This window comes from Macaca mulatta, chromosome X (genome assembly GCF_049350105.2).
Source record: "Macaca mulatta isolate MMU2019108-1 chromosome X, T2T-MMU8v2.0, whole genome shotgun sequence".
NCBI classification, from domain to species: Eukaryota; Metazoa; Chordata; class Mammalia; order Primates; family Cercopithecidae; genus Macaca; species Macaca mulatta.
This window is the reverse complement of record NC_133426.1, coordinates 116,828,192-116,854,678: the sequence shown is the minus strand read 5'-3', so window position 1 is coordinate 116,854,678 and position 26,487 is coordinate 116,828,192. Positions and strand designations below refer to the sequence as shown.

The 26,487-nt window shown below is 38.5% G+C and overlaps 1 protein-coding gene and 1 non-coding gene across 26 annotated transcripts in view; both read right to left on the bottom strand.

Moving 5' to 3' along the window:
* The window catches only part of TMEM164 (transmembrane protein 164), a 345,939-nt gene that overhangs the window by 267,207 nt on the left and 52,245 nt on the right, over positions 1 to 26,487 (bottom strand). For 20 of the 25 annotated variants that reach the window (XM_077987824.1, XM_077987818.1, XM_015127986.3 and 17 more), the window contains one exon: positions 13,985 to 14,034. The exons of 4 other annotated variants lie outside the window; for them this stretch is intronic. Coding sequence is in view for 18 of the 21 variants with exons in the window: in XM_077987818.1 (XP_077843944.1) it covers positions 13,985 to 14,034 (50 nt within the window). In the remaining 3 variants the exon portion in view is untranslated. Of the gene's footprint in view, positions 1 to 13,984; positions 14,035 to 15,828; positions 20,117 to 26,487 lie in introns of those variants that run through there. One more of the 25 variants, XM_077987815.1, reaches the window with a different exon arrangement.
* On the bottom strand, positions 26,349 to 26,446 carry MIR652 (microRNA mir-652). Its single transcript, NR_032674.1, has one exon. It is a non-coding gene; the product is annotated as a microRNA mir-652 (primary transcript).

The window sequence follows — 26,487 nt, the reverse complement described above, 5'->3', positions numbered from 1 at the left end:
GGAATCCTGACTCTGCCACGAAGTAATCTTAGTCAAGTTATGTAATATTTCTTGGTACCCAACTGCTCTATTTTTAGTATGGATAATGTATTCCCTATCCCCCAACACTATTTTAAAGATTAGATGAGAAAATTTAAAGCAAAGAACTTTTAAACAGTAAAGAACAATACTAATGTAAAGTGAAATTATTTTAAGGGCTCTCTACTTTTTAAAATACTGATTTTTAACTCAACATGGTATTTCTACACAATGGAATAATATGCACCCATTAAAAATGGTGTGTATCAGCCACCGTGGTGGCTCATTCCTGTAATCTCAGCACTTTGGGTGGCCGAGGCAGGAGCATCACTTGAGGCCAGAAGTTTCAGACCAGTGTGAACAACATAATGAGAGTCCGTCTCTACAAAAAAAAAAAAAAAATACACATATATATATATATATAAGCTAGGCATAGTGGTGCACACCTGTGGTCCCAGCTACTTGAGGGGCTGAGGTGGAAGGATCACTTAAGTCAAGCAGGCCAAGGCTGCAGTGAGCCATGAATGCACCATTGCACTCCAGCCTGGGCAACAGAGCAAAACGTGGTCTCAAAAACAAAGAAAAAAATGTTGTGTATTATAAAAACTTGGATAACTCTCCAGGGAATTATGCTAGGTGATTTTTAAAAAGTCAACCCAAAGGTAATGTAATGTATAACTATACTTACACAAGATTCCTAAAATAGCAAAATTATAGATATGAATAATAGATTCATGGTTGCCAGGGATCAGGGATGGGGTTCAGATATGTAGATGGTGGGTATGGCTATAAAAGAATGACAGAAGAGATCCACATGGTGATGGAACTGTTCTGCTTTATCAGACTGTATACCGTATCAATGTAAATATCCTGGCAGTGATACTGTACTATAGTTTTGCCAGACGTTACCAGTGGCGGAAACTAGGTAAAAGGTACATGAGATTTCTTTTGTGGTTTTTCCTATATTATTTTTTCTACATTATTATACTTAACAGACAACAGGTTTTCAATAAGTTAATGGGAAATACATATTATTTTTAAAAATCTATGCATGGATTTCAAATTTTTTTGCACCAAAATAAACTCGTGCTAACTTATTCTAACATGTCTAAACAGGATCTAGTTTGAGGCACTAAGAAGGATAAGACACCAGTATGAAAACAGCCCCTGCCAGAACAACAATAATTCTGCTAAAATTGAAGCAAGAACAAACATCAAATTTATAGTGAAGCTTCGGTGGAAGGATGGTGAAATCATTTATGCTTTATAAAAAGTTTACAGAGACAATGCCCTGAAAAAATCAGCAGTTTATAGGATAACTCATTTTAAGAAAGGCTGAGATGTTGATGATGAAGCCTGCAGTGGCAGACCACCTACATCAATTTGTATCTTGTTCATTTCATAATTAAAGACAAATGATTAATGGCAGAAATGATAGCCAACACCATAGACATCTCAATTGGCTCAGCTTACACAATTCTGACTGAAAACTTAAAGATGAGTAAACTTTCCAGATCATGGGTGCCAAAACTGCACCCAGATCAGCTGAAGATGAGAATTGAGCTTTCAATGGAAATTTTAAAGAGGTGGGATAAAGATCCTGAAGCATGTCTTCAAAGAATTACAACAGGAGATGGAACATGATCCTGAAGACAAAGCACAATCACAGCAATATCTACCAAGCATTGAAAGTGGTCCGGTCAAGAGCAAAGGTCATGACAGCAGGTTTTGGGGATGCTCAACACATTTTGCTTGTTGATTTTTTTGAGAGTCAAAGGACTGTAACACCTACTTAATTATGACAGTGTTTTGATAAAAAGTCAGCCAAAGTTTTAGTGAAAAAATGCCCAGGAAAGCTTCACCGGGGAATACTTCTTGACCAGGAAAATGCTCCTGCTCATTCCTCTCATCAAACAAAGGCAATTCTGTGAGAGTTTCGGTAGGAAATGATTAGGCAATCACCTCAAAGTCCTGATATGGCTCTTTCTGACTTCTCTTTGTTTCTTAAACTTAAAAAAAATATATCTTAAAGGCCCTCATTTATCTTCAGTTAATAATGTAAAAAAGAATGCATTGACAAAGTTACATTCCCGGTACCCTCGGTTCTCTAGGGATGAATTAAATTGCGTTCTTTAGGAATGAATTAAATTGACGTTCATGGAGCTTATGTTGAGAAATGAAGTTTATAATTTTTATCTTTATCTTTAATTCCATGTTCTATGAACTTTTTGCAATCTCCTCATATTATATACTTATCTCAAAATATATAAAGTTTAATTTAATTTTATTTTTTGAGACAAAGTTTCGCTATTGTTGCCTAGGCCGGAGTGCAATGGCGCAATCTGGGCTCACTGTAACCTCTGTCTCCTGGGTTCAAGCAATTCTCCTGCCTTAGCCTCCTGAGTAGCTGGGATTACAGGAGCCCGCCACCATGCCCAGCTAATTTTTTGTATTTTTAGTAGAGACGGGGGTTTCACCATGTTGGCCAGGCTGGTCTCGAATTCCTGACCTCAGGTGATCCTCCTGCCTCCCAAAGTGCTGGGATTACAGGTGTGAGCCACTGCGCCCAACCTAAAGTTTAATTTTAAAATGTGATGATCCAAAAGATCGCACTAGCTCCACAGCAATGGATCCTAACCAGACTGAAATGTCTGAAAGGGCATACACAGAATTCAGAATCTGGATGGCAAGGAAGCTCAGTGAGACTCCAGAGAAAGTTGAAACCCAATCCAAGAAAGCCAGTAAAATGATCCAAGAGTTAAAAGACAACGTAGCCACTTTAAGAAAGAGCCAAACAGAACTGCTGGAATTGAAAAACTTCACTACAGAAGTTTCCAAATACAATTGGAAGCATTAACAACAGACTAGACCAAGCTGAGGAAAGAATTTCAGAGCTCAAAGAATGGTCCTACGAATTAACCCTGTCGGACAAGAATAAAGAAAAAAGAATTTTTAAAAATGAGCAAAAGTTTCAAGATATATGGGATTATGTAATAAGACCAAACCTAAGACTCACTGGCATTCCTGAGAGAGAAGGAAACCCAGTGAGCAACTTGGAAAACATATTTGAGGATAGAGTTCATGAAAATTTATCTGATCTTGTTAGAGAGGACAACATGCAAATTAAAGAAATTCAGAGAACTCCTGCAAGATACTATATAAGATAACCATCCACAAGACACACAGTCATCAGACTTTCCAAGGTCAATGAAAAAGAAAAAATCTTAAAGGCAGCTAGAGAAAAGGGTCAGATCACTTACAAAGCGAATCCCGCCAGGCTAACAGCAGACTTCTCAGCAGAATCCTTACAAGCCAGAAGAGACTGGGGGCCTATTTTCAGCATCCTTAGAAAAAAGAAATTCCAAGCAAGAATTTCATATCCCACCAAACTAAGCTTCATAAGAGAAGGAGAAATAAAATCTTTTCTAGACAAGCAAATGCGAAGGGAATTCGTTACCACTAAACCAGCCTTAGAAGAGCTCCTTAAGGGAGTTCTAAACATGGGAACAAAAGAACAATACCTGCCACCACAAAAACACATTTAAGAACATAGCTCATAGACTCCAAAAAGCAACTACACAATCGAGACTACAAAGCAACCAATTAACAACACCATGAAAGGAACAAAACCTCATATATCGATATTAACGTTGAATGTAAACAGTCTAAATGTCCACTGAAAGGGCACAGAGTGGCAAGATGGATAAAAACAACCAAGACCTAACTACCTGCTATCTTCAAGAGAAGCATCTCACATGTGATGGCACCCATAGGCTCAAAGTAATGGGATGGAGAAAAATCTATCATGCAAATGAAAAACAAAAAAGAATAGGGGTCGGTATTCTTACATCAGATAAAAAGACTGCAAACCAAAAACAGTAAAAAAGGACAAATAAGAGTATTACATAATGGTAAAGGCTTCAATTCAACAAGGAGACTTAACTATCCTAAATATATATGCACCCAACATTGGAGCACCCAAATTCATAAAACACATACTTTGAAACCTACAAAAAGACTTAGATAGCCACACAATAATAATGGGGATTTCAATACTCCACTATGGTGTAAGACAGATCATCAAGTCAGAAAATGAACAAAGAAATTCTGGACTTAAATTTGACAGTTGACCAATTGGACCTAATAGACATCTACAGAATAGTCCACCCAACAATCACAGAATAAACATTCTTCTCATCTGCACAAGGGACATACTCTAAGATCAAACATATGTTTGGCCATAAAGGAAGTCTCAATAAATTCAAAAAGCTTGAAATCATTCCAAGCATACTCTTGTTCCACAGTGGAATAAAAATAGAAGTCAATACCAAGAAGACCCAATTACTTGGAAATTAAATAACTTGTTCCTGAATGATTTGGGGATAAACCATAAAATTAAGGCAGAAATCAAAAAATTCTTTGACATTAATGAGAACATAGAAACAACATATGAAAATCTATAGGATGCAGCAAAAACAGTATTAAGAGGAAAATTTACAGTGCTAAATGCCTACATCAAGAAGTTAGAAAGACCTCAAATTAGCAAGCTAAAGTTGTACCTAGAGGAACTAGAAAACAAGAACTAACTCCAAAGCAAGAAGAAAAGATATAACTAAAACCAGAGCAGAACTGAATGCAACTGAAACTCAAACAATCCATACCAAGGATCAATAAAAAAAGGTTGGTTATTTGAAAGGATATACAAGATCTATAAATTGATACCTAGATCAACAAAGAAAAAACAGAGAAGACCCAAATAACCACAGAGATGACAAATGTGACATTACAACTGATCCCCCAAAAATATAAAAGAACCTCAGAGACTACTATGAACACTTCTATGCCCACAAATTAGAAAATCTAGAGAAAATGGATGGATTCCTAGAAATACACAACCTCCCAAGAATGAATCAGGAAGAAACGGACACTTGAACAAATAACGAGTTCTGAAATTGAATCAGTAATTTAAAAAAAAGAAAACCTACCAACCAAAAAAAGCCATGGACCAGACAGATTCAGAGCTAAATTCTATCAGATGGATAAAGAAGAAAGAGCCGGTACCAATCAATCTTACTATTACAAAAAAAAAAAAAAATCAAGGAGGAGAGACTCCTCCTTAAATCATGCTACAAAGCAAGCATCACCTTGATACCAAAATCTGGCAAAGACGCAATGAAAAAAGAAAACTACATAGAAGCAAAAATTCTCAACAAAATACTAGCAAACTGAATCCAGCAGCACATCAAATAGTTAATTCGCCAAAATCAAGTAGGCTTCATTCCTGGGATGCAAAGTTGGTTCAACATATGCAAATCAGTAAATGTTATTCGACACATAAACAGAATTTAAAACAAGGACCATATGATCATCTCAATAGTCAAAGAAAAAGGTTTTTTATATAATCCAACTTCCCTTCATGATAAAAACCTTCAACAAGCTAAACATTGAAAGAATATACCTCAAAATAATAAGAGTAATCTAAGAAAAACCCACAGCCAATATCATACTGAATGAGCAAAAGCTGGACGCATTCCCCTTGAGAGCTAGAACAAGACAAGGATGCCCACTCTCACCATTCCTATTCAACATAGTACCGGAAGGCTTAGCCAGAGAAATCAGGCAAGAGGAATAAATAAAAGGCATGCAAATAGGAAAAGAAGAATTCAAACTATCTCTCTTCACTGATGATATAATTCTATTCCTAGAAAACCCTAAAGACTCCAACAAAAGGCTCCTAGAACTGATAAATGACTTCAATAAAGTTTCAGGATAACAAAATCATATAAAAAAAATCAGTAGCAGGCCGGGCGCGGTGGCTCAAGCCTGTAATCCCAGCACTTTGGGAGGCCGAGACGGGCGGATCACAAGGTCAGGAGATAGAGACCATCCTGGCTAACACGGCGAAACCCCGTCTCTACTAAAAACACAAAAAATTAGCTGGGCGAGGTGGCGGCGCCTGTGGTCCCAGCTACTCGGGAGGCTGAGGCAGGAGAATGGCGGGAACCCGGGAGGCGGAGCTTGCAGTGAGTTGAGATCCGGCCACGGCACTCCAGCCTGGGCGACAGAGCGAGACTCCGTCTCAAAAAAAAAAAAAAAAAAAAAATCAGTAGCATTTCTATACACCAGTAACATTCAAGCTGAGAACCAAATCAAGAATGTAATCCCATTTACAATAGCTGCAAAAAAAATAAAATGCCTAGGAATACATCCAGCCAAGGAGATGAAAGATCTTTACAAGGATAAATACAAAACACTGTTAAAAGAAATCACAGTTGACACAAACAAATGGAAAAATATTAGATTCTCATGGATTAGAATAATCAACATCGTTCAAATGGCCATACTACCTGAAGCAATCTACAGATTCAATGCTATTCCTATCAAACTACCAAAGTCATTCTTCACATAACGAGAAAAAACTATTCTAAAATTCATACATAACCAAAAAAACAGCCCAAATAGCCAAAGCAATCCTAAGCAAAAAGAACAAACCCAGAGGCACATTACCTGACTTCAAACTATACTACAAGGCTATAGTAACCAAAACAGCGTCGTACTGGTACAAAAACAAAGACTAAAGGAATAGGATAGAGAACACAGAAATAAAGCCATACACCTACAACTATGTGATGTTCAGCAAAGTCAAGAAAAGTAAACAATGGGGAAAGAACTCCCTATTAAATAAATGGTGCTGAGAAAACTCGCTATACATGTGCAGAAGAATGAAACTGCACTCCTTCCTATCACGATATACAAAAATTAACTCAAGATGAATTAAAGATTTAAATGTAAGATCTCAAACTATAAAAATCCTAGAAGAAAACCCAGAAAATACCTTCTTGACATTGGCCTTGGCAAGGAATTTATAGCTAAGTCCTCAAAAGCAACTAAAAAAAAACAAAAATTGACAAGTGGGACCTAATTAAACTAAAGAGCTTCTGCACAGCAAAAGAAACTATCAGCAGAGTAAACAGACAATATACAGAACGGGAAAAAAAAATCACAAATTATTCATCTGACAAAGATCTAATAACCCAAATCTATAAGAAACTTAAATCAATAAGCAAAAAACAAATGACCTGACTAAAAAGTGGGCAAAGGACGTGAACAGACACTTCTCTAAAGAAGGCATACAAGCAGCCAACAAGCATATGAAAAAAATCTCTTATCACTAATAGTTAGAGAAATGCAAATCAAACCACAATGAACCCAAGCATGGTGGCTCATGCTTGTAATCCCACCACTTTGAGAGGCTGAGGTGGGCAGATCACCTGAGGTCAGGAGTTCAAGACCAGCCTGGCCAACATGGTAAAACCTCATCTCTACTAAAAATATAAAAATGAGCCAGGCATGGTGACACGTGTCTGTAGTCCCAGCTACTTGAGAGGCTGAGGCAGCAGAATCACTTGAACCCAGGAGGAGGAGTTTGCAGTGAGCTGAGATCAGGCCACTGTACTCCAGCCTGGGCAACAGAGCAAGATTCTGTCTCAAAGAACAACAACAACAAAAATGAGGTATCATCTCACACCAATCAGAATGGCTATTACTAAAAACTTGAAAAATAACAGATGCTGGTGGGGCTGTAGAGAAAAAGGAATGCATATACACTGTTGATGGTAATGTAAATTAGTTTATATCCACTGTGGAAAGCAGGGTGGAGAGTTCTCAAAGAACTAAAAGTAGAACTACCACTCAACCCAGCAATCCCATTACTGGGTATATACCCAAAGGAAAACAAATCATTCTACCAAGACACATGTACCCAGATATTCATCGCAGCACTACTGACAATAGTAAAGACATGGAATCAATCTAGATGCCCATCACTGGTGGACTGGATAAAGAAAATATGGTACATGTATACCACGGAATAGTATGCAGCCATAAAAAGAATGAAATGATGCCCTTTGCAGCAGCATGGATGCAGCTGGAGGCCATTACCCTCACCTAACTAACACAGAAACAGAAAATCAAATACCACATGTTCTCACTTGTGAATGGAAGCTAAACGTTGGATATACAGACATAAAGATAGGAAAAACAAGCCAGGCATAGTAGCTCATGCCCGTAATCCCAACTCTTCGGGAGGCTGAAGTGGCAGAACTGCTTGAGCCCAGGAGTCTGAGACCAGCCTGGGCAACATGGAAAGACCCCATCTCTACAAAAACTAAAATAATTAGCTAGCTAGGTGTCATGGCTAGTGCCTGTAGTCCCAGCTACGTCAGAGGCTGAGGCAGGAGGATCACTTGAGCCCAAGAGGTCGAGGCTATAGTAAGTTGCGTTCTCACCACTGCACTCCAGCCCGGGCACCAGAGTGAGAAATTGTCCAAAAAAAAAAAAAAAAAAGATAAAAACAACAAACAATGGCGACTAAAGAGAGGGGAGGCAAGGAAGATGACAAGGGCTGAAAAACTACCTATTGAGTGCTAGGCTTGTCACTACCTGAGTGACAGGTTCAGTCATGCCCCAAACCTCAGCATCATGCAACATACCCTTGTAACAAACCTGCACATGTAACCCTTGGATCTAGAAGAAAAACTGGGGGAAAAAAGACAATAAATAAATAAGGAATAAATACTTGTCCTTGTCCTTGAGAGAATAAGAAAAAAAACAGAAGAGGGAATTAATGAAGATAAAAGCTGAAAATTAAGTAGAAAAAAAATAAATAAGAAAGAATAAATAAATTGAAAACACGGTTCTATGTAGCAACCAAAAACAGGTAAGTGTTTATTAACCTGATTAATATATAGAGGAGAAAACACAAAAACAGACAAGATCAAGTCCAAGAAAAAACACATGACTACAGATGAGGAGATACTTTTAAATTATAAAGTAAGAGGATATTACATGCTCAACTAAATATTTGGCAACAAATTTGAAAATTTAGAAGAAATAGATAATTTCCTAGCAAAACACAAACGACCAAAATTGACCCAAAAACGTTTGAATAGCTTACCACAGAACACATCAGAAAGGTGATTAAGGGTCTACCCATTGAAAAATGGCACCAAGATCAGATGGCTTCACAGATAAGTTTTATCTTACCTTTAAAGGATACATTATTTATTTATTTATTTATTTGTTTGTTTGTTTGTTTGTTTATTTTGAGACAGAGTCTCTGTCGCCCAGGCTGGAATGCAGTGGTGAGATCTCATCTCACTGCAACCTCCGCCTCCCAAGTTCAAGTGATTCTCCTCCCTCAGCCTCTCAAGTAGCTGGGATTACAGGCACCCACCACCACGCCCAGCTAATTTTTGTATTTTTAGTAGAGAAAGGGTTTCACCACGTTGGTCAGACTGGTCTTGAACTCCTGACCTCAGGTGGTCTGACCGCCTCAGCCTCCCAAAGTGCTGGGATTACAGGTACCTGCCACCACGCCCAGTCAGGATATACAATTTCTAACGGTAATTAAAGTATTCCAGGCAAGAGAAAAAGAAGGAACATTCTGCAGTATATTTTACATAGCCACCATAACTTTAATCCTTAAACTTGTTTTTTTTTTTTAAAGATGGAGTCTTGCTCTGCAGCCCAAGTTGCAGTTCGGCTGCACAATCATAGCTCACTGCAGCCTCCAACTCCTGGGCTCAAGTGATCCTCCTGCCTCAGCCTCTCAAGTAGTTGGGACTATAGGCACACATTAGCATGCCCTGTTAATTTTAATTTTAATTTTTTTTTTTTTTTTTTTTTTTTTTGTAGAGACAAAGTCCTGATATGTTGTCCAGGCTGGTCCCGAGCTCCTGGCCTCAAGCAATCCTTCTAACTCAGCCTCTCAAAGTGTTGGGATTGCAGGCGTGAGCCACCACACCTGGCCTCAATCCTTAAACTTGAAGAAAAGAGCACTAAGAAAAACATGACTCTAATCTCGGGAATATTGAAGCAAGATTCTAAACAAAATATTGACAATAGAATACAGCAATGTATCAAAATAATAATATACTATTATCAGCAGGGTGTATTTCAATGTAAGAGTAGTTCAAAACCAGAAAATCTATCAATGTAATTTATTGTATCAAAAATTTAAATGAAAAAATCCCACATGATCAACAGATGTAGAAAAAGCATTAGATAAAACACAGCTACCCTTCCTTCTTTTAAAAAATATTGGCTGGGCACAGTGGCTCACACCTGTAATCCCAGCTCTTTGGGAGGCCAAGGCAGGAGAATTGCTTCAAGTCAGGAGATCAAGACCATCCTAGCAGCAAAGCAAGACACTGTCTAAATAAATAAATATTTTAAAATCTCTACATAAATGTGAAAACTACTTAAGTATAATAGACTATTTAACAAACACCAACAGCAAATATGAAGGAACACAGAAAATATTTCCATTTAAAATCAGTTTTAGGCAAGAGTAACCCATCAGCACAATTTTTATTTAACTCTGAATTTCTAGCAAATGCAATAAGAAAATGAAATAACTGATATGACTAAGGAAAAGAACAGATAAAACTAAAATAAAATTTACAAGAACAAGAGAATTTGGTAATATAGCCAGATATAAGATATTTTTTAAAATCAACAATCTTTTCCTACTCTAGCAAAAAGCACTTAGGAACAGAAAGGGGAAAAATATTCCATTCATTACGGGGTGGTTGGGGGAGAGAGGGAATGTTGTTAATTCTTTTTCTTTTTTTATTCTTTTTTTTGGTGGTGGGGTAGAGACAAGATTTCACCATGTTGTCCAGGATGGTCTCAAACTCCTAAGCTCAAGCAATATGCCCACCTTAGCATCCCAAAGTGCCAGGATTATAGGCATGAGCCACTGTACCCAGCAGAAAAGCTGTTAATTCTTGAGGAATAAATGCATCAAGAAAGGCATGGAGCAGATAGGAAGAAAAAGATAAATCTAATTGAAACACATATGATGTGAACAGATGGAAAGAAATACCATTTCTTAGATAAAAGGAGCCATATAATTTAAAAATTGAAATATATACTTAAGGCAATTCTCATTAGAATTCCACTAGTATTTGAGAAAGGTAGGTGAATATAAGTGATCTTAAAATCTGTGTGTATGAACAAGTGACAACAAATAGCCAAGAATTTTTTTTCTTTTGATACAGAGTCTCACTCTGTTTCCCTGGGCTGCAGAGCAGTGGCACAATCCTGGCTCACTACAACCTCCGCCTCCTGGGTTCAAGTGATTCTCCTGCCTCAGCCTCACGAGTAGCTGGGATTACAGGCGTGTGCCACCACGCCTGGCTAATTTTTGTATTTTTAGTAGAGATGGGGTTTCACTATGTTAGCCAGGCTGGTCTCGAACTCCTGACCTCAAGTGATCCGCCCGCCTCAGCCTCCCAAAGCGCTGGGATTACAGTGTAAGCCGCCGTGCCCAGCCCCAGAAAAATGTTTTTTAAAGCCTAATGTAATCAAATCTGTATGATTTGGGTACATGAATAGACAAATAGAAGAAATAGAATAGAGAATCCATAAGTAGATCCCAGCATATAAAACATTTAATAGCTGCAAAGAGATCACAGGGTAAAATAGGGATAATTTAATATATTATTCCAATACAACTGGTTACCTATCTTCAAGAAAACTATCTTAACCAAGACTCGAAATTCAGAAGCTATGTAAGAGTCATATTTGGATATAAAAATGCAAACAATTACATGGAAATATATTCCATCAACAAAGTCAATATAGGTTGGGCGCAGTGGCTAATGTCTGTAATCCCAGCACTTTGGGAGGCTGAGACGGGCAGATCACTTGAGGTCAGTAGTTCAAGACCAGCCTGGCCAACGTAGTGAAACACTGTCTCTACTAAAAAAATAATTAAAAAGAAAAACAAACAAAGTCAATATAAACATATTTGGGAAAGATATCTGTAACAACGATGATAAACAAAGGGCTAAAATCTAAAATATACAAAGAGGTCTTAGAAATTAAGAAAAATATAAATAACCCATAGGAAAATGTGCAGATGATATGAATAAGGAACAAATTTAATTGGACAAAAAATTGAGATAATACTGAAACTCACTAGTAGCCAAGAAACTGCATCCATTAGGTTGTCAAAATTACAAAAGAACCATAACACCTACTGCTGATAGGGATACGAAGAAAATAATAATCTCACATATTATATACAAAAGCAAACAGTGTAGTACAACAGCCTGTTTTTGTAAATCAATATGGTGACATCTATTAACATAAATATATGTTTCAACATTCATATATACCTATATACCTCTACCTACATCTATATCTAAACTGAAAGCAACAGTACATAAGGGTGTATACAAAATCATGTTGATTTCAGCATTGAATGTAATGGCAGAAACGTGCAAAGAAAGTAAATGTTCACTAATAGGGGAATGGCTAAATAAATCATTGTGCATTGATGAAATATTTTACAACATTATAAAAGAATAAGAGCTACATCAATAGACTGTGATACATTTCTATGACATATGGCAGAATGAAAAAGCAAGATATATTAAAGTATATATAATATTCTATTTCTGTAAAACAAACAATGAACAACAAAGCATTCCAAAATTTGTGTGTGTGTATGTGTGTGTGTATCTATGCACATGGAGAAAAATGTGAAAAGATACATACTGTTTTGGTAATACAAAGGGATAGTGTGGAAAGGTAGAACTAGGAGCTGAAGGAAAAAAGGGAAAAGAAAGGACCACTACCAAAAAAAAAAAAAATCCAGTAATCATATTTATGATTTACACACGTATATGAATGTATCTATAAACCAAGTTAAATTTAGAAAAGATACAGTAAACACCTCAATATACAATATGATCTCTGCTTATTAAGAAAAAAAAGGTAATAAGCAAAATTATCTCTTGGTGCTTGGATTAGGGATGGATGATGTTTCTTCCTTATGTGTCCCTGTGTTTTCCATAATGAGAATTGTTACTTTCATAATGAAATAGAACCAACAAATGTTACTTTTAAAACATTACACTGAATAATTGAGCTCATTTTGGAAAATCAAGGGAGGAAAACAGGGTTAAATACCCCTTTCCCTTAGGAGCTGTTCAAGTAAGAAATACATGAAATCAGGATCCATTATCCCTCACGCAGCTGAAAGTTACTCACCTAAGGCAAGAGACTAAGTGGCTATTTCAAGGAGCTATTTGAAGCAGAAAATTGGGTCCATTTTCCCCTACCTAACACTTTAATGACTTAAGTAAATCAGAAAGCCATTTACACCACTCTCAATTATCCAAGAATCTGCTGGGCTCTTTATTTCCTGTTCCCTTCCTCTGGCTTGCGGCCATTTCACTGCTCAAGAACATCTCCAGAACCGGGGTCAGGGAAGGAGAAAAGAGATGAAATTAATTCAGTCGATTTAGCTTCTCATTAGCAACTCTAATAAAAGGTTTGATAAGCAAGGTGGTCACAATTCACGGTTAAAATGAGGGTTCCAGGACTCTTGATAATTTCATTTAAATAAACCTGCCTTCAGAGAAACGCTATTTGCCTGCAATATACTTTAATAGATTTGATGCTTGCTATTTTTATGAAAGTCCGAACTTGTAATAGTGGGTATTTTTCTCTCCTCACTTTAATTTGCACTTTAGGGGGAAAAACCCATAAAAACATAAGAACAATGTCCTTCAATGTGAAGAACCATATGCTCAGTGGAGCAGTAGGCTCACAAAGCAAAGATTCTTCAGAGAAAGGAAGCTGTCTGGCCCCTAGCATGCTCTCAAGAGAAATTTTAGCCGGGCAGCAACCTTCCAAGGGAGCATGCCTTGGCCATACATCCGCTACTGGAAGGATTTGCTAAAAAGGATTTGACAGGGCTTGACAAAAACCAGGTCTCGACACACAGTATTTCCCTGTTTCAGTAGGCCCTCACAGACCTTTATCCCTTTGGGAAGTGCAGAGACAAAATGGTACAGTTCCAAGGTATTCACAGCAATGCATTATCAGTCTTGTTAGCAAACAGACAAAAACACTCTGAAGAGCAACAGAGCAAAAGTCAATTTTCTCTTACTTGAAGACGACGATAGCTCCCCGACATGGAGGGCAGGCCAGGAGAAAGATCTGCAATTGAAGAATTAAGAATGGTTAGCAAGAAAAAATGCCAGACAGAGTGAGACAATGTTACTTGAACAATAACAAAAAGTAACCAAAACTCTAACACAATAATGTAACAGAAAAAATTTTAAAGGCAACAGGTACGTGTTTGTGCTTGCATGCATGCATGTGTGTGTGTGTGTGCACATGAGAAAGGGAGAAGGAGGGTGAGAAGACTCAGTGTTTCAATGCTTCAGTTTCAAGATGACACAAGTAGTCAGTCTTAAACTTAACCCAGGGCAGGTAAAAATAGATTCTGAGCATGGAACACGCACACACATGCCATCTGGTTTGCCTCCCATGGGAGAAGGTAGGTTTATCAATACTCAACATTGCCAAATTTAGCAAATAAAAATACAGGATGCCCAGTTACATTCTAATTGAAGATAAACAAGGAATAGTTTTAGTATAAATTTGTCCTGTATTTATTTTAGCTGGCAACCCTATCAAACTGCCACTCCCAGGTTCCAAGCCTCCCTTTGATTGATTCTTTTATTTCTAAACATGCCTAGGTGGTTTTACTCTTCCATTCTCCTCCCAGGTAAAACCAAACAAAAAGAACCTTGTCCTAATAGACAAATCAGTTCCCTGATACCTGGTGTGACATAGGTCCAGATTACAGCCTTTGGAACCCTGCAGCTGTGGCAGTTTGACCTTCCCCCATGCAGTGGTGCTCAACCATCAAGAGGAACAAAAAAGTCCTATGCAGAGCTTGTAAAACATACAAATTCCTGGGTTCCCCCATTAAGAATTCTGATTCCCCAAGCATGGGACTCCAGGAATCCTCATGTTTCACAAATGTCCCAGGAGATTGAATCACTCCTGGTAGCCTGAGATCCTGAATTTTTGCCCTTGGACTGAACTACTACAGGAGTCAAAAACATTCAGCAGAACTGAGGATTGACAAAGGAATGAAATTCATGTTTGTGGAGTTTCTTCGCCTGTAGTGACTGAATGGTGTGGTTTAGAAATCGTTGACATGTGTCCCTATATTGCTGAGAGCTCTTATTAATACAGGATATCTGTATTATGGACTTGTTGGCTTTGTCACTTGTATGTTCTTTAGTATGTGGTTCTTCTGTTCTCTCAGAGCCCATATTTAGAAGAAAAGGGTATTACAAGAAAAATCACTATAAGGAAAGACGCCTGCATGAATCCCTGCCAATAAGAAGAGGAAGAAGAATGAAAATAAGAAAGGGACTTAAAAAGAACACAGTCAGGAGACCATCACCTGCATGATACCTCATCAAAGGAAATACGTATCAAGAAGGTGCCTTTTCCCTTGATCAATTTCATTAAAAATACAAAGTCCATGATAATTACAGGTCCACAATCTCTTGTTGGCAATCCCAAAATCCAAAAAGCTCTAAAAACTGAAAGTTTTCTTCAAAGCTAATGTTACAGCAAAATACAACTTGAATTGAGGTGAGACGATTTACAGACTGTTTCTTCCACTTATGGTGAATATTCATGTTTCCCATAAAAATAATAATGTATTTAATTGTGGGGTGCTGCCTCAAACCCCACTGGGAGTGTATGTAAAAGACTCTACATGCACTGTATGGCCTTTCTGAAATCCAAAAAATTCTGATTTCTGAAATATATCTGATCTTAATGGTTTTAGATAAGGATTACAGACTTGAAATTTCAATTATCCAAACACTGACTTATCCCCACTCCCCATCCCACCCCTCAGGAGCAGTCCAAGAAATAAACAAAGCTAATATTCTTTACCCTTGATCCAGCAGTAAAGTTACTCACCTTAGGTAAGGGACCAAGTTGGAGGCTGCACATAGTTACCCAGCATCAGGCCCATCAAAGTCTACACTCAGAAGCTACAGTACACAGAGAAGAGGCAGGGGCCCCAACCACCTTAGAAAGGTCCTCAATACTTCTGGAGTCACCAGAGTCATGCCAGCAGCCTTCCTGAGCTTCTGGAATACCCAAGACACTTCCAACATGCTAAACAGAGAAGTAAAAATGCAACACTGGGCACCACAGTTAAATCTTACTTTTCTATACCCACAGACAAGAGGAGGCAAGCAGATTTTAGGGCACAGATTTCCCTTACAAGTCCATTTGGCTGGTTCTGATCCACAATTTCCCTAGGCTAGAAGCTCAGAAAACTACCAAAGAGAACAAGCCTCCAGTTTCAACCCAGTTGGTTGTCCTGTTATCCTCCATCAGTCATGGATCTAACTTCAGTTCTTTCATCTTTTCTGTCTTGCCTATTTCTATCACCAGCATAGCAGTATAGAGCGTATCTTTTTTTTTTTTTTTTTTTTTTTTTTTTTTGAGACAGTCTCACTCTGTTATCCAGGCTGGAGTGCAGTGGTGCAATCATAGCTCACTGCACCCTCCAACTCCTGGGCTGAAGCAATTCTCCTGCTTTAGCCTCTCGAGTAGCTGGGACTACAGGTGTGCACCACCATACCCGGCTAACTTTTTTTATTTTTTTATTTTTTATTTTTTGTGGAGACAGCGTCTCACTATGTTGCCCTGGCTGGTCTCGAACTCCTGTCCTCAAGCAATCCTCCTGCCTCAGCTTACCAAAGTGCTGAGATTACAAGTGTATCACTGTGCCTGGCCTCTAGGGTCCTTTTTCAAATCTGCTGACTTGATATAACTAAATGTATCTGATTGAAAGATTACTTATTACATTACCTTCCACCTCCTATGATGGTACACAGTTATCTGGGGATTCCTGATTATTTATATTCCATTTCCAGTAAACTCATTGCCTCCTTTAGCAACTTCTCAGATTTATGATACTGAACCTCTTCACCCTGTCATGCTAGAGTCACATTCATATTCAACGTTAGCCGACAGAGCCACATGGAACTAACATTTTAATTCAGAGGTGCAAGGGCCCCCAGCCTTGGCCTGAATATCCCTGCTTTCTTCTTTGCTTGGCTTCCAACTGCCTGAAAATTTTGGTGCCATGCATTTTTAGACTAGGAGGTAAAAAGCTAAACTATCACTTTGGCTGCAAATAGAATAGGAAGAGATGAGACTTAGAAGTTCAAACAAGGATGGTACAAAGATGAGAATGTATCTGAGCATACCCCAGTACCAACATGGCACTTTGCATTCACACTGAAATCTGCCCATATCAGCACCTGAAACAAAAGGCATGAGCAGGTAGCATACAGAGAAGTGCTACAGAGCACTTCCACTTTGCCATCGCCTGGGAGGCAGGCAGGACCATGTTATTAAACCCCATTTCAGAGGTGAGGAAACAGAGGGAAAAAGGTTCTGACAAGCTTTCTGACGAGAACCCAGGTCCCCTAACTCCCAGTTCAATGCACTTTCCACTTCACACCTGACACAGACCAGGGCTCATGGGAGCTCCTTTTCTTTAGACTCTAGCCCTAGCCCTTGACCACATGGCACACAGGGAGTCACCCCAACAGCCCCACACCTGTGCCATCAGCCAACTCATAAGATCTACTCTCTACAGTGTGAGACATCTCAAAACACAAACTCAACTGGACAGCAAATTGCGTTTTCACAGGTGAGTTTCAGAGTCCCAAAGACAGGTTCATTATAGCTTCTGCCTGCCTCATCCCCAGGTCTGATGGGCACTTGTAATCCTTATAAAACTGAGGTCTTTTTTGGCTGGTTTTCCCAGAAAAATCCACAGGTTCCATTCAAAACCACACACTCTCTCAGCTTCCTCAGGAAAGATCCCTGTACTAACCTTTAGTTCTTTCCTAAGCATCCAATCTAGGCACCAGCTGTTATCCCAGTTCATCCTCTACCTGTGAATCTCTCTGGTTCCAGGTTCCCACCTTCCCTACCCAACCTCTCAGTCAACACCTGGCCTGCTTCCCATTCCTGTTCCCCCAGTCATATCAGCCCCAAGTTCACTGCCACCATTGTTCAGCCTCCCATCCACTTCTTCTCCACCCCAGTGTTATATTCAACAATCCCCATTTTCATAACTCTTAAAGAAGACAGCTTTTGTACACTGGAGCAAGTGTTAGTACTATGAGAAACATAATTGGAAAGGAGGGCCATTGACCACAGGCCATCCTAAATGAGAGGCTAGCCAGGGTAAGCAATGAAGGGATATGGGCAAACTAAATGAAAGGGAAACAGAGAGTGAGAGAGGTACAGGAGAGTCGTGTTTGGCCTAGCACACAACCTCCCCAAGCTTCAGTTCTCCTGTCACCACCTCCTGTGATGGCACACAGCTATTTGGGGATCGCTGAGGCCAAGTGCTTATGACTGTTACCCACCATAAGGAAGATTAACTCCCTGGGCTGCCCAAAGTTGGTCCTATGACTCTATCCACTTCATACCCTCAGGCCCTCATCATCTCTTCCAGGATCACTGCAATAATCTCCTTACTGGTCTCCTGCCTCCAGGCACACTGCTGTAAGAGGGATCTATCTAAAAGGTCCCTCTGATCTGCCATTGTAAATGCTTCCACGGCTTGCCACTACCTACTGAAAAAGCTCAAGGTTCTTAGGATGGCGGACAAAGCCTTCTTTGCTCTGGATCCTGCCTACCTCTCCAGCATGACAGCCTCGTGAGTTATGTCAAGCTGTACCCTGAACATATTCATGTCAATGACTACACTTCTACTATCTCATTTTCCAATACCTCCATTTTATTCAATTATATGGATATGCAATAATTTACTCAACCAATATCCTCTGGTTGCACATGTAAATTACATCTAAATTTTCAGTTCCTTTACTATTTCCTTAGCCCACATTGGTAGAAGACAGTCTACATCTTCGAAGGGAATATCCATTTGAAGGTTTTTTGACCCATAATGCTAAACTGCCCTCCAGAAAAATTATTTAAATTGCTATTCCCTCCAGCAATATACGAGGATCTGTTTTCTGCTGCAACCTGACAAACAGGTCACTATCATTTGGTAATTATCACGTGTTTAAAAGGCAAAACATACACACACAATTTGCATGCCTTAGATTACCAGAAATGTTAAACTATTTTCTAACAGGTGTATTGGCCAGCCATATTTCTTCTTTTGGGATGTGACCATCTGTGCACTTTGACTATTTTTCAGCTGGTGTGTTCTTTTCAATTGAGTCGTAAAGAGCTATTTATATATTAATGACAGCTAATACAGATTGTTTGAAATTTATTGCAAAAAATTTTCCCGGGCTGTCATTGTTGCAGCTGTTTATGGTAGGTTTTTATTTATGGAAGCTTTTTAAATCTTTATGTAATCAGATGTATTTGTCATTCCCTTTATGGCTTCTGTCTTAGATATTATGCTTTGAAAATCTTTTATAACAGTGGGATTAGAGCGTCACCTATTGTTTTCTTAATATTTTCATAATTTTAATTTTTAAATTTAAATCACCCACATCAAGAAATTGTGCCTTTGCTAATCCTATTCCCTCTTCAAGATGGTTTTTCCAACTTTCCTCTTGTGGCTCTTAGCTACCCTTCAAATGCAAAATTAAACATTATTTTCTCCAGGAAAGCTTCCCTTACACTCCACGGTTAAATGCCAATTCTGGGTCATCTCATTATCTCCCTTGATTTGCCTATTTCTAGATTTTACTATTTTTGTCAGTCTAAGGAGTTTATAAAGAAGCTTCCCTCAATAATTTAAATAAAAGGGATATAAGAGTGTGCCTACTAAGAGTTAAGCTTTAAAATCCCAGACTTGAAAGACCAGATTGTAACCTGCTTGAAATAAACCCAAAGAAAGAATGGGGTTGACCAACCACTGAGGTATAAAATAAGGAGAGTTGCAAACATGTATTTGGTAATGTCCACAACCAAGCAGTGTCTGCATCCAAGCCCATAAATATGTTTTCTAGTCCCACTGGCAAATTCATCCCTACTAAGAAGATGGGAGGAGGACAGTCAGCAATGCCAAGTGGTTAAGAGTATAGGCTTTAGAGTTAAGACAGACTTGGTGTAAATGACGAGTTGATGGGTGCTGACGAGTTGATGGGTGCAGCACACCAACATGGCACAAGTATACATATGTAACAAACCTGCACGTTGTGCACATGTACCCTAGAACTTAAAGTATAATAAAAATGAAAAAAAAAAAAAAAAAGACAGACTTGGATCCACATGGTGGGTCTGCCACTCACCAGCACTCTGGCCTTGGGCAAGAGATTAGAGGAATTTTCACCTGTAAAATAGGGATAAAAATAGTGCCTATGTCTCACAAGGTTTGGGAGAGGACAAAATGAAACAAAGCAAGAAAAGCATTTGGCACAGTGCCTAGCACATAGCTAGCACTCAATACATAATAGCCATAATTATCCTGATTTCAATAGAAAATTCATCCCTACTATGCACCACATCAGCAACAAATCATATTAAATTTTCAATTCCTCTAACTTCGCTTGTTTTAATTCCACGTTTGCAATAACAACGTTCTGACATATTACTCAGTTTCCCTTGTCCAGCTGCCTACAGAGAATACTTAACCCTTTAGGCTCAGTTCCCTTACCTGTCAAGAGGATTACAATAGTATTATTTCATAGGGTAACTATAAAATTTAAATGCTTAAGGTACCTAGTTCAAGTGCCTGACACACCGTAAGGAATAAAATAAGCATGAGCTATTGATAGTATCATCCTTATTGGATGCCCAAATTGTATAATCTCCATGGAATCATGAAAAAACATCAGATAAACCCAAATCAGGGGCATTCTACAGAGTAAACTGAACAGTACTCTTCAAAATAGTCAAGGTTGTGAAGGCAAAGACTAAGGAACTACCACAGATTAGAGAAGACTAAAGAGAGATAATATCTAAATGCAATTAAGGATCCTAGATAGATCCTGCAACAGAAAAGGGACACCTGTGAAAAAAAAAACTGATAAAACCCAAATAAAGACTATAGTTAAGTTCATGTTGCATTGTATAAATGATAATTTTTCAGTTTTAATAATTTTACCATAGTTACGTAAAATGTTAACATTAGGGGAAGTTGGGTGAAGGATATACAGGAATTCTCTGTAATATCTTTACAACTCCTCTGTAGGTCAAAAGTCATTTCAAACTAATACAAAGTTTTAAAAGGTACTATAATCTAATCCATTAGCCTCTCTTCACAACCCAGAGTTATCCCCGATCCCCCACCTTTCTCAGCCCCACATGTATTCAGTTCCCAAATCTTGTCTTGACACTCAGACCTTTTCTTTTTTTTTTTTTTTTTTTTTTCCAGACAGTGTCTTGGTTTGTCACCCAGTCTGGAGTGCATTGGTGTGATCATGGCTCACTGCAGCCTCAAACTCCTAGGCTCAAGCAATCCTCTCACCTCAGCCTCCTGCCTAGTTAGGACTACAGGCATGTGCCACCACACCTAGTTATTTTTATTTTTTGCACATATGGGGTCTCATTTTGTTACCCAGATTAGTCTCGGACTCCTGGCTTCAAGTGATCCTCCCACCTCAGCCTCCCAAAGCACTAGGATTACTAGTGTGAGCCACAGCACCCAGCCCAACCTTTTCAATATATCTGAAATCCACCCTCACTATCTTTTCCTAGTTCGGTCCCTATCATTTTCTTAAACTACTACAGCAGTTTCCTATCTGATCTCCAAGTATCCGGTGTTTTTCCTTCATCACTCTAATTCAGGGGTGTCCAATCTTTTGGCTTCCCTGAGCCACACTGGAAGAAGAATAATTCTCTTGGTCTACACATAAAATACACTAACACTAACGATAGCTGATGAGCTTTAAAAAATAATCGCAAAAAAATCTTATAATGTTTTAAGAAAGTTTATGAATTTGTGTTGGGCTGCGTTCAAAGCTGTCTTGGGCTGCATGCAGCCCGCAGGCTGGACAAGCTTGCTCTAATTTTATACAGTATTGTCAGGTTCCTATTCTTAAAATAGCATTCTGATCCTGTTACACTCCTCCTTGAAAGTTTTAAATGACAGATTCATCACAGTACTTATCAGAATCCCAGCTGACATTTTTTTTGTAGAAACTGACACGCTGATTTTAAAATTCATATGGAAATGCAAGGGACCCCAAATAGCCAATCCAACCTTGAAAAGAAAAAGTGGGAGGACTTACACAGCCTGATTTCAACTTATGATAAAGCAACAGTAACAAAGACAGTGTGGTACTAACCTAAGGAAAGACACAGAGACCAATAAAATAGAATTGAGAGCACTGAAATAAACCCTCAGAACTAATTTTTGACAAAGGCATCAAGACCATCCAATGGTAGAAAGAATAGTCTCTTCAACAAATGATGCTGGGACAACTGGTTATCCACATACAAAAGAATTAAGTTGGACCCCTACCTCATAACCCATATACAAAAATTCACTCAAAATCAAAGACCTAACTGTAAGAGCAAAAACTATAAAACTTGTAAAAGAAAGCATAGGGATAAATGTCATGACCTAGGATTTGGTAATAGACTCTAAGATGTAACCAAAAGCACAAGCAACAAAAGAAAAAATAAATATACTGTACTTCACCAAAATTAAAATATTTTATGCTTCAAATGACACTATTAAGAAAGTGAAAAGACAACCCAGGCTGGGCATGGTGGCTCACACCTGTAATCCCAGCACTTTGGGAGGTCGAGGCGGGCAGATAACTTGAGGTCAGGAGTTCGAGACCAGCCTGGCCCACATAGCGAAACTCTGTCTCTACTAAAAATAATTTTTAAAAAATAGCCAGGCGTTGTGGCACATGACATGTCTGTAATCCTAGCTACTTGGGAGGCTGAGGCGGGGAAGTGCTTGAACCAGAGAGGCAGAGGTTGCAGTGAGCTGAGATCACACCACTGCACTCCAGCCTGGGCATCAGAGTGAGAATCTGTCTCCAAAAAAAAAAAAAAGGAAGGAGAGGGGAGAGGAGGGGAGGGGACCCAAAGAATGGGAGAAAAAAATCTGCAAATCATGTATCTAATAGGAGTCTAGTATCCAGAATAAATAGCTCTTAAGACTCAACAATAAAAACACAAGTAACAGATGGACAACTCGATGAAATCAGGAAAACAATGTATGATCAAAATGAAAAGTTAAATAAAAAGATAGAAACTGTAAACAACAGCCAAACAAATTCTGGAGCTGAGGAATACAATGACTGAACTAAAAACGGGAGACTCATCAAGCAGAAGAAAGAACCAGCAAATTTGAAGCACAGTTATTTAAAATTACCTCATCAGAAGAGAAAAAGAAAAAAAAAAAAGGATGAAAAGGAACGAAGAACCTTAGAGGGTCAAAAATACGCAATGGGGGAAAAGATGCTTGCTTCAGTAAATGATGTTGGGGAAACTGGATATCCACATGCAAAGTAATGAAATTAGACTCTTATCTTACACCACACACAAAAACCAACTCAAAATGGGCTTAAGACTTAAATGTAACATCTGAAACCATAAAACTCCTACAAGAAAACAGGAAAAACTTTTTGAAATTGGTCTTGGCAATGATTTTTTTAATATGACATCAAAAGCACATGCAAGAAAAGTGAAAAACAAACAAAAACAATTAGGACTACCATCAACCTAAAAAGCTATATAGCAAATATTTGCAAACCACAAATTTGATGTCAATATTTAAAATATATAAAGAACTCATAAACTCAATAGCAGAAATACAAATAACCCAATTTAAAAATGGGCAAAGATCTGAATAGACATTTTTCCAAAGAAGGCATACAAATGGACAACAGGTATATGAAAAGGTGCTCAACATCACTAATCATTGGGGATATGCAAATGAAAACCACGGTGAGATCTCATGTCACCCTTGTCAGAATGGCTATTATAAAAAATGCAAAAGATGGCAATATTGGGGAGGGTGTGGAGAAAATAGAACCCTGGAAAACTGCTGATGGAGATTGATAGAGCCATTATCAAAAATAGTATAATTTCAAAAAAAAAAAAAGAAAAGACCTATTCTATGACACAGCAATCCCACTTCTGGATACTTATCCAAGAGTTGAAATCAAGATCTCAAAGGGATATCTGCACTTCTATATTCCTTGCACCATTATTCACAATAGCCAAGATATAGAAACAAGATAAATGTTAATCAATGGATGAATGAATAAAGAAAATGTGGTATATTATCCAACCTTTAAAAAGAAAGATATCCTATTATCATTTTCAGTAACACAGAAGGACCCAAAGGACATTATGTTAAGTGAAATGAGCCAGACACAGAAAGAAAAATATCTTATGATGTCACATAATATGAAATGTAAATTAGTCAAACTAACAGAAGCTGAGTATAACATGATGGTTAGCTGGGGTTGGTGCTAGGAAAGTAAAATGTTAGTCAAAAAGTACAAAGTTTTAATTTTCCAAGACGAATAAATCCTGAATACCTAATGTATAGCAAGGTGACTATAGGTAAAAATACTGTACTGTATACTTAAAATTTGCTGTAAGAGTAGATCCTAAATATTTCCAACACACACACACACACACACACACACACACACATAAATGATAACTCTATGAAGTAATGAATGTGTTAATTATGATGGTTTACATATATATATAATCATTAAGTTGAAACCTTAAATATATACATTAAAAATAGCCAAAGTAGGCCAGGCGCGGTGGCTCAAGCCTGTAATCCCAGCACTTTGGGAGGCCGAGACGGGCGGATCACGAGGTCAGGAGTTCGAGACCATCCTGGCTAACACGGTGAAACCCCGTCTCTACTAAAAAATACAAAAAACTAGCCGGGCGAGGTGGCGGGCGCCTGTAGTCCCGGCTACTCGGGAGGCTGAGGCAGGAGAATGGCGTAAAAACCCGGGAGGCAGAGCTTGCAGTGAGCTGAGATCTGGCCACTGCACTCCAGCCTGGGCGACACAGCGAGACTCCGTCTCAAAAAAAAAAAAAAAATAGCCAAAGTATTAAAAAACTCAACAATAAAAAGACAAATAACCTTGAACAGACATCTCTCCAAAGAAAACATACAGGTACTCAACATGCACATGAAAAGATGTTCAACATCATTAGTCATCAGGGAAATGCACATCAAACCTACAATGAGATGACACTTCATTCCCACTAGCATGGCTAAAATAAAAAGTCTATCACAAGTATGCACGAGGATGTGGAGAAATTGGAACCCTTTTATACCATTGGTAGGGATGTAAAATGGTGCTGCCACTTTAGAAAAACAGTCTGACAGCTCCTTGAGAGGTTAAACATAGAGTTACAATATGACTCAGCAATTCCACTCCTATACCTGAGGGAAATGAAAACCTATGTCCACCTGAAAACTTACACACAGATGTTCACAGAAGTATTATCTCTAATAGCCAAAAGGCGGAAACAACCCAAATGCTCACCAACAGACAAATGGATAAATAAAATGTGGCATATCCTTAAAATGGAATATTAATTGGCCATAAAAATAAGTGAAGTACTGATACATGCCAAACATAGACGAATCTTAAAAACATACTAAATGAAAGAAGCCAGTGGAAAAAGGTCATATATTATAATTACTCGATTTATATGAAATGTACAGAATAGATAAAATCTATAGAAACAGAAAGTAGATCAACCATTGCTTAGGGCTGGTGAGTGGGGGAAAGGTAGGGAGGGGGGTGAGTTAAATGGTATGGAGTTACTTTTTGGATGATTAAAATGTTCTAAAATTGACTGTGGTGGTGGCTGCACATATATGTGAATATACTAAACAACATTCAATTGTACACTTTAAATGAATGAATTATATGGTATATGATTATAACCCAATAAAGCTGTTTAAAAAAACAAACTTTGGATAGCTCCTTATTGCTTGATAAATAAAAGTCCAAATTCCTTAACTGGGCATTCAACTCCCTCCCCTCCTACATCATCATTTGACCCCCAACCAGCATCATTGCTCACTACTCCCTTTTACATGCTTTTCTATCCAACTAAGATGAATTAGGCACCATTACCCATATACCCCTTGTGGTCTCCCATCTGTCTTTCCTCTCGCTACTCCTTCCCCTGAGATTCTCTCCTCCTGACTCATCTCCACATGTTAATATTCTACTTCTTTCACAAAGCCCAGTTCAAATGCTCCTTCCTATGCAAACCCCTCCCTGTTCTTCAACCCTCACATAGTAGGCACTCAGAAAACTACTGAGTGAATGAAGGTACGTAGTTCTCCTATACGATGGCTCTCGTTTTCAGAAGATAATCCTCCCAAAGCCACAACTTTACTTCTTTCTTCCTTTCTTGGTCACAGCAGCAGCTCACTGCTACAGCCCCCTTACCCTGAGGACAATCCCAAACTGGTACCTTGATGAAGAAAGTACTGACATTACATTATGCCAGGGCCGCCGAGTACAGTTGTGCAGGTTGTGCACTGCACAACCCTAGTGGCGCCATTCAATTATAGTCTATGTGAATGGCACCCTCTCCTAGGGTTGTGCAGTGCATAGCCATTCGTGGCGGCCCTGCTTGGAAACATTCCTAGTGTTTGGGAACAAA